Consider the following 9,421-nt stretch of genomic DNA (forward strand, 5'->3'; position numbering starts at 1 on the left):
GGGGGGAGGGGGTTCAGGGCTAGTGATTCCACCCGCAAGAAAAGGACCAAAGGCTCAGAGCCGCCCCTTAGGGACTCAGAGGCCTCAGGTCGGACCCTTGCGGGGGTGGGGGGAAGGTTGGGGCCTGTTTGTTTTTCCAGGCCAGGCCGGGGCCTAGGGCGGGGGTAGAGCTCGTCCAGTCACAAAACATGTTTGGAAGTAAATTCAGGCTGCAATACTACAGGGGGTGAGGCGCCCGGGGAGGTTAGGTAAACAAAGGGCCGCCCGGTGGCATCCCCGCCCCCCACCCGACCCGGCCCCAGGGGGACCGATAGGGCTCCCAGAACTCTCAGGAACGACGGGGTTGGGAAGATGGTCACTATTCCCAGGCTCCAAGACCCCCTTGGCCCCCCACTGGCTTTTCTCCTTCCCCCCTCCCCCTCCTCACTCCTCTCTGAGCATGCGCACGAGCGTGCTTTCTCTCCTCCCCCCCCCCCCTTTTCAGTATCACGTCAGCCCTTTCCACCGAGTTCTAGAGAGCCCCAGTAACAAGGGAGATCTCCGGGCACCGCCCCACCCCGCAGCGCTGACCAATCAGCAGCCTTCTCCTGAGCTCCCTCTCCCCCACCCCTTCTCCTCTTTTCCACAGCTGTAGCGAAGCTTCCAGAGTTTTCAGCAAAGGGCCGGCCCCTCTGCTCCGAATCCATCCGCCCTTCGAGTTTCAAACACCATCTAAGGAGGCGAGGAGGAGCCTCCGTCACGCGCCTGCCTGGCGCCGGGGTGGGCGGGGTGGGGACAGTCGTCTCACCTTACTGGATTCCCGAGGAGGCGGGGACGGGAACTACTTTTGTCCGCGCAAATACACCACGCCTACGCTCGAGGTGACGCGTCCCACCACGTCGCATAAATAGCGAGCGGGGGCTGTAAGCAGCGCATAACCGGGTATAGTCTTCTTGGTGACTGCTTCTTGTGGAGTTTGGCGGCGCGATCTTCTCGAGTCCTAGCTTCCTTACAAAGAGGTACTGGTGGGTTGGGTTCGGTGGTCGGGTTATAGAAGAGCCTAGTTAGTTGGAGGCGCGGGTGTTTGCGGGGAGTAAAGAGGGTGGGTGAGGAAAGTGAACGTTGAGGGGCCCACGGCGTGAACCTTTCGTTCTTCAGGCTTAAAAGTGCTGAGTCACGGGTGACGGGAGGGGGTGGGGTGGGGTGGGGGCTTTGCCCCCGCTACCTCAGGAGCCCGGAGCTGCCCGGGAGGGTCCTTATCCCAGCCGCTGCTGTGAACGCCGGGGGCTCAGGGCCCGGAGACCGGAAGGCGTTAGACTTAGTACCAAGTTTGCACACGGCACCAGGAAGTTTCTTGGGCCCGCTCTAGGGGGATGGGGGGAGGGACGCGCCACAACTTTCCTTGTGCTTGGGCTGTCAAGGAGGCCGCCTTCCCCAGTCTCGCGAGATTTGTTATTATTGGGGGAGCGGAACTTTTTTTTGTACGGAAGACAATAGGAAGTAAGCGTTGTTCTGAGTAATGGTGTCAATTAGGCTTGTGTTTGGGAAGGCTTTATTTTTAATGTTTCGTGTAGTTATACTTCTGTTCGGACGGGAGTAAATGGGTCTGGGAGAAAGTGACTGTCCAACGTCACACTGGGGTATCAGGAAGCATTGCTATTGTCACTGGCAGTTGCTGATTCGACCCAGTCTTCTAAATCTGCCCTCCCTGTTGAGGGAACTCGTTTCTCTTCAGTTTAACGTTTGGGCTTAACTTTTGTCACCATGCTCAGTTTAGGGAGCATCAAATTAATCCTTTCCTATAATGGTCTGTAGAAATACAGGAAACATACTATTTAAAAGTTGTAGTGGTTTTCCTTGATAAGGTAGATTCTTTGACAGCTATGTGTGCTTTCAAGGGGGGAAAAACAACCTGGTTTTTCAAGTTTATTGCCATTACCTGATTTCTGATTTCATTTGAGTTACTGTTAGGAATGTGAACAAAAAAGAAAAACTAAACCAAAGGTTTGACTAGGTAGGGAAAACTTGCTGCTAATTTTATTTTAAATTAATAAAGTATTTTATTTTTTTTTTCAGTTACATGTAAAGATAGTTCTCAACTTTTGTTTATACAAGCTTTACAATTTCAGATTTTTCTCCCTTCCCCCCCTCCCCTAGACAGCAGGTAATTTGATATAGGTTTTATATATATATATATATATATATATATGTATATATACACACACATAATAACATTAATCCTATTTCTGCATTAGTCATGTTATAAGAGAAAAAAATCAGAGCAATGATGAAAAACCTCAAAATAGAAAAAAAACAACAGGATCAAAAACAAAAATAGTATGGTTCATTCAGCATCTATACTCCGCAGTTCTTTTTTTGTTTTTTCCCCCTGGATTTGGAGATCCTCTTCCATCACACTTGCTGCTAAATTAACAAAGTCAGGATTTGATCCGAGCAGACCATCAGTTTGGTTTTAAGTTGAATAGCTTTTTTTAAAAATAAAGTTTGTTTAGGTGAGGCAATTGGGGTTAAGTGACTTGCCCAGGGTCACACAGCTAGTGTCAAGCGTCTGAGGCCTGATTTGAACTTAGGTACTCCTGATTCCAGGGCTGGTGCTCTATCCACTGCATCACCTAGCTGCCCTTGAATAGCTATTAATGATGGTGTTATATTTATTTACAGATCACAATGCAGATCTTTGTGAAGACCCTGACAGGCAAGACCATCACCCTGGAGGTGGAGCCCAGTGACACTATTGAGAATGTGAAGGCCAAGATCCAGGACAAAGAGGGCATCCCTCCTGACCAGCAGAGGCTCATCTTTGCAGGCAAGCAGCTGGAAGACGGGCGCACCCTGTCTGACTACAACATCCAGAAAGAGTCCACCCTCCACCTGGTGCTGCGTCTGAGAGGTGGCATGCAGATCTTTGTGAAGACCCTGACGGGCAAGACCATCACCCTGGAGGTGGAGCCCAGTGACACTATTGAGAATGTGAAGGCCAAGATCCAGGACAAAGAGGGCATCCCTCCTGACCAGCAGAGGCTCATCTTTGCAGGCAAGCAGCTGGAAGACGGGCGCACCCTGTCTGACTACAACATCCAGAAAGAGTCCACCCTCCACCTGGTGCTGCGTCTGAGAGGTGGCATGCAGATCTTTGTGAAGACCCTGACGGGCAAGACCATCACCCTGGAGGTGGAGCCCAGTGACACTATTGAGAATGTGAAGGCCAAGATCCAGGACAAAGAGGGCATCCCTCCTGACCAGCAGAGGCTCATCTTTGCAGGCAAGCAGCTGGAAGACGGGCGCACCCTGTCTGACTACAACATCCAGAAAGAGTCCACCCTCCACCTGGTGCTGCGTCTGAGAGGTGGCATGCAGATCTTCGTGAAGACCCTGACGGGCAAGACCATCACCCTGGAGGTGGAGCCCAGTGACACTATTGAGAATGTGAAGGCCAAGATCCAGGACAAAGAGGGCATCCCTCCTGACCAGCAGAGGCTCATCTTTGCAGGCAAGCAGCTGGAAGACGGGCGCACCCTGTCTGACTACAACATCCAGAAAGAGTCCACCCTCCACCTGGTGCTGCGTCTGAGAGGTGGCATGCAGATCTTTGTGAAGACCCTGACGGGCAAGACCATCACCCTGGAGGTGGAGCCCAGTGACACTATTGAGAATGTGAAGGCCAAGATCCAGGACAAAGAGGGCATCCCTCCTGACCAGCAGAGGCTCATCTTTGCAGGCAAGCAGCTGGAAGACGGGCGCACCCTGTCTGACTACAACATCCAGAAAGAGTCCACCCTCCACCTGGTGCTGCGTCTGAGAGGTGGCATGCAGATCTTTGTGAAGACCCTGACAGGCAAGACCATCACCCTGGAGGTGGAGCCCAGTGACACTATTGAGAATGTGAAGGCCAAGATCCAGGACAAAGAGGGCATCCCTCCTGACCAGCAGAGGCTCATCTTTGCAGGCAAGCAGCTGGAAGACGGGCGCACCCTGTCTGACTACAACATCCAGAAAGAGTCCACCCTCCACCTGGTGCTGCGTCTGAGAGGTGGCATGCAGATCTTTGTGAAGACCCTGACAGGCAAGACCATCACCCTGGAGGTGGAGCCCAGTGACACTATTGAGAATGTGAAGGCCAAGATCCAGGACAAAGAGGGCATCCCTCCTGACCAGCAGAGGCTCATCTTTGCAGGCAAGCAGCTGGAAGACGGGCGCACCCTGTCTGACTACAACATCCAGAAAGAGTCCACCCTCCACCTGGTGCTGCGTCTGAGAGGTGGCATGCAGATCTTCGTGAAGACCCTGACAGGCAAGACCATCACCCTGGAGGTGGAGCCCAGTGACACTATTGAGAATGTGAAGGCCAAGATCCAGGACAAAGAGGGCATCCCTCCTGACCAGCAGAGGCTCATCTTTGCAGGCAAGCAGCTGGAAGACGGGCGCACCCTGTCTGACTACAACATCCAGAAAGAGTCCACCCTCCACCTGGTGCTGCGTCTGAGAGGTGGCATGCAGATCTTTGTGAAGACCCTGACAGGCAAGACCATCACCCTGGAGGTGGAGCCCAGTGACACTATTGAGAATGTGAAGGCCAAGATCCAGGACAAAGAGGGCATCCCTCCTGACCAGCAGAGGCTCATCTTTGCAGGCAAGCAGCTGGAAGACGGGCGCACCCTGTCTGACTACAACATCCAGAAAGAGTCCACCCTCCACCTGGTGCTGCGTCTGAGAGGTGGCATGCAGATCTTTGTGAAGACCCTGACGGGCAAGACCATCACCCTGGAGGTGGAGCCCAGTGACACTATTGAGAATGTGAAGGCCAAGATCCAGGACAAAGAGGGCATCCCTCCTGACCAGCAGAGGCTCATCTTTGCAGGCAAGCAGCTGGAAGATGGCCGCACCCTCTCTGATTACAACATCCAGAAGGAGTCAACCCTGCACCTGGTCCTTCGCCTGAGAGGTGGCATGCAGATCTTCGTGAAGACCCTGACCGGCAAGACCATCACCCTGGAGGTGGAGCCCAGTGACACCATCGAGAATGTGAAGGCCAAGATCCAGGACAAAGAGGGCATCCCTCCTGACCAGCAGAGGCTCATCTTTGCAGGCAAGCAGCTGGAAGATGGGCGCACCCTGTCTGACTACAACATCCAGAAAGAGTCCACCCTCCACCTGGTGCTGCGTCTGAGAGGTGGCATGCAGATCTTCGTGAAGACCCTGACAGGCAAGACCATCACCCTGGAGGTGGAGCCCAGTGACACTATTGAGAATGTGAAGGCCAAGATCCAGGACAAAGAGGGCATCCCTCCTGACCAGCAGAGGCTCATCTTTGCAGGCAAGCAGCTGGAAGACGGGCGCACCCTGTCTGACTACAACATCCAGAAAGAGTCCACCCTCCACCTGGTGCTGCGTCTGAGAGGTGGCATGCAGATCTTTGTGAAGACCCTGACGGGCAAGACCATCACCCTGGAGGTGCAGCCCAGTGACACTATTGAGAATGTAAAGGCCAGAAATGAGGACAAGGGGGGAGATTACCAGGTTCAGTAACAGCTGAGTCAAATGCTAATAAAGATTTTTGTTGCACATTGACTTTGACTTGTTTTGGTCATACTCTTAATTTTTTCAAATTTAAATGGGTTATTTAGTTTTAACATAAGAGTAAATTTACTCTTAAGCCACAGAAGTTGTTCCATGTTAAAATTTCCATAAAATTATCCTTAGCATAAAAATAACTAGCATAATTTATATAGAATTTTATTTTCAACATTTATTTTTCCAGTTACATGTAAGGGTAGTTTTCAACATTCATTTTCATAAGATTTAGTTTCAAATTTTTTTTCCCTCCCTAAGGCAGCAACGAGGTTATGTATTTACAATCAGCAAGTGCTCTTTTTATCAGTTCTTTCAATGGGGGGGTGCATAGTAAACTTTGTAGTTAAGTCATTCACAATTGCTCATTAAACAATGCTGCTGTCACTATGCACAATGTCCTCTCCCCCAGTTATGCTCACTTCACTATACATCAGTTCATGAGCCTTTCTATGTTATTTTGGGATCATCCTGTTTCCTATAGCACAATACTGTTTGGGGCAAACTGCCTCAGTTTACCCAAATGAGACTACGAAGTCAAGCAGAGACAGATTTATTACATTCCTGCAAGAATGGGCAAACTGAGTCGCAATAACTAATACATGCCTTGAGGTGTTTTGTTTTTTTTGTGGGGCAATTGGGGTTAAGTGACTTGCCCAGGGTCACACAGCTAGTAAGTGTTAAGTGTCTGAGGCCAGATTTGAACTCGGGGCTGGTGCTCTATGCGCTGTGCCATCTAGCTGCCCCTTGAGTTTTTATAGTAATGTTGGTGGGAGGGAAGTCCTCAAGCACACGGGTGAGCTCACAATCTAACATCCAATCCTGTCTCACCCAGGGTGTGTGCTTAGCTCGTGATCAATGTATGAAGACATGCATACGTGTTCCAGGGAAAAGGGGAGGGGGAACAAGGTCAAACCCAAGGAAGAGGGAAGGGGGGGGTGGGGGGACACAGATGTTTCAGATCTCACAGTTCCCACTGACCACCCCCCCCTCCCCTCTCCAGGCCCCTATCTCTAAAGATAATCAACTGGAATAACAGGAAGAGTCACTCAGGTGTTTCAGCGTTTTGTAGTTGTGTTAATTTTAGAAGGATGACAGGCTTAAAATTTATCTTTGGCTATGTTGGGAAATCAAAGAAAAGAATAAAAGAATAATCCATTGTTGGGACCCTAGGGTCAAGGGGATTCTGTTCTGAGAAAAAGAGACATGTCACTTAACATCTGGTCTCAATTGCCACATCCTGTGCCGAGCCCCATGATCACCTGTTCTTTCTTCTTGAGTCCCGAGTATTGAATTGGTGGGTGAACTCCCCGATTCACTCAACAGGGACTGGGGTTCTGACATGATGGATTCCAGATAAAACTAAGATGTAGCTGACAAGTGGGGAGACTGAGCAGAAGTAAAAATACTGTTAATTGGCAATAAAACTTAAAGGAGATACTGGGGCAGGGCTGGGTATCTTCCAGACACCATCCTCAGAATTTGACTCAAATCCATAATCATCTCATACAATACCGTTCCACCACAATCATATACCACAGTTCCTCAATTGATGGACATTCCCTTGATTCTCAATTCTTAGCCACCACAAAGGGTTGCTATAAATATTTGTACGTGTTTTCCCCCTTTTCTTTCTCACGATTACTATTAACTGTTTCCCTTCCATCCTCTTCCCTTCCCCATGATATTTATTCTATTAACCATCTTCTTTCATCCTATCCCTCTTCAAAAGGGATTTGCTTCTGTCTGTCCCCTCCCCCAACATGCTGTTCTTTTGCCCCTCTCTCTATCCCCTTCCCCTCCTATTTTCCTGCAGGGTTAGAAAGATTAATCCACCCAGTGTGTATGTTATTCCCTCCTTGAGCCAATTCTGATGAGTGTTAGGCTCCTTTACTGCCCAGATTAAATAGATTACTCCATCCATCATTTTCCAGATGACAAAATTGAAGCCCAGGACAGAGGCTGTGGCTTGTCTAACTAAGGTCCCTTAAACTCTGATGAGTTTAAGGTCTTTGAGCCTTTTCTGATCAGTGTAAAATTCATTTACTACTTTGCTCCTCCCCCATCTATTTCCCCACTCCATCAGCCTTTTTCTGTTTCTTTCAGGTAGGATTTCACCTCTGCTCTTTCCCCTCCCCCAGTGCATTCCCCTCACCCCTCATCTTTGGGGTTAAATTGATATGATTTAAGGAGGAGCAGGTTTTTCACTCTCCTGGCTTGTTCCCTGGTCTGTAGATAACCCCAGACCAACTTGCTAATCAATCAGCTTTGTGTGTTGGGGTTGTCAGCTCTGAGGAGCCTGTGCCCCTTCCCCCACCTGGACTACTGCTATTCAAGCCTACCACCTGGTTCCCAGCAGGGGTGAAAAACCCAAGTTCTGCCTCAGCACCAGCATAAACCCCTGTAGTCTCCCCCCTGCCAAGGGCTCAGCCCTCTCACCAGACTATAAGCTTAGTTCTAGATGACCCTGGCGCTTCAGCTGATTCAGAGGCTCTGGGGGGTCTCCTCCTCTGGTGAAGCCTTCCTGGGACTGGAATCTATGTCAGGGTGACTGTGGGGTTGTGCTCCACTCCTGTTTCAGCACAGCAGCTCCCTCCTTCTGATCTTCCAAGCTGTTCTTGGTTAGAAGATTTCAGCACATTCTTCTGTGGGTTTTGCTGCTCCAGGCATTGTCCTATGGCCGTTATTTGGATGTTTTTTGGAGTGATCGTGTCATGAGTTCAAGAGCTCACTGCCTTTCCTCCGCCATCTTCAATTTATATAGCACTTTAAACATTTTCAATCAGTTCTTTGAACCTCGACCTTGCAAGGGAAGTGTGATTATTCCCATTTTACAAATAAGAAAGCTGGATTGGCCAAGGGCCACCACTATTAAATGGGGGAGACTACAATGTTTCTTAGACTCCAGCTGTTTAATAATATAAATTGGGGGTGGCTAGGTAGCACAGTGGATAAAGCACCAACCCTGGATTCAGGAGTACCTGAGTTCAAATCCGGCCTCAGACACTTAACACTTACTAGCTGTGTGACCCTGGGCAAGTCACTTAACCCCCCACTGCCCAGCAAAAAAAAAAAAAAGAATGAATTGTTCTATGAATTTGATAGAAATAATATAAATCATCTTTGATCTTTCCTAACTTAAAAAAAATAACCCTTAGGTAATTGAATAAGGTCAAATGGTTCCTGGAATTTAGCTTATTGTCCTGCAAATCTTGTTGTGATAGGGTCCTTCATTTAAATTCTAGGTCTCTGACTGGTGTCACATCTATTACTACAGTTGGCTACTTGTTCTCCAACTTGGACAGTTGGCCTGGGCCCCAGAATTAAGTGACTCAAGTCAGCCAGTATGTGTTAAGCTAAACTTCAAACCCAATATAGGATTTACTAGGTCCAGTGCTCCTGAATGTTTAACTTCTGAAAGTGACCTAAGAATCTAATTTGGACTCTTTTACAAGGGTTAGTGACTTGGCCCAAGGTCATAGAAATATTAAAAAGAGGGCTGGGCTTTTTTTGTTTTGTTTTAGTGAGGCAATTGGGGTTAAGTGACTTACCCAGGGTCACACAGCTAGTAAGTGTTAAGTGTCTGAGGCTGGATTTGAACTCAGGTCCTCCTGACTCCAGGGCTGGTGCTCTATCCACTGTGCCACCTAGATTTTTTAGGGAGTGTTTTGAGAAACTAACTTGCTATACCTGCAGAGGGCATGACCTCATTCGGGGTTGGGGTTTGTGAAGCTGTGTATGCTTAAGAGGAAATGGAGGAAAATGTTTTTCTATGATGGGGGAACATGATTAACTTCCAAGTCTCATTGAAACATCTTTGGAACAACCAGTCAATGGTAGCTCAGGTGAAAAG

At 48.9% G+C, this 9,421-nt stretch overlaps 1 protein-coding gene across 1 annotated transcript; it reads left to right on the top strand.

Annotated features, from left to right (window-relative positions):
• Positions 1-847: 847 nt before the first annotated feature.
• Positions 848-5,568, top strand: LOC122753138 (polyubiquitin-C). Its single transcript, XM_044000264.1, has 2 exons — positions 848-998; positions 2,662-5,568. Exon 2 carries the CDS (start codon positions 2,668-2,670, stop codon positions 5,524-5,526), a length of 2,859 nt encoding a protein of 952 aa, XP_043856199.1. The 5' UTR covers positions 848-998; positions 2,662-2,667; the 3' UTR covers positions 5,527-5,568.
• The last annotated feature ends 3,853 nt before the right edge of the window (positions 5,569-9,421 follow it).

Source organism: Dromiciops gliroides, chromosome 4 (assembly GCF_019393635.1).
Source record: "Dromiciops gliroides isolate mDroGli1 chromosome 4, mDroGli1.pri, whole genome shotgun sequence".
In the NCBI taxonomy this organism is placed as follows: Eukaryota; Metazoa; Chordata; class Mammalia; order Microbiotheria; family Microbiotheriidae; genus Dromiciops; species Dromiciops gliroides.

Coding starts and splice junctions, on each gene's coding strand:
- LOC122753138 (XM_044000264.1), top strand. CDS start 2,668: ATGCAGATCTTTGTGAAGACCCTGACAGGCAAGACCATCACCCTGGAG.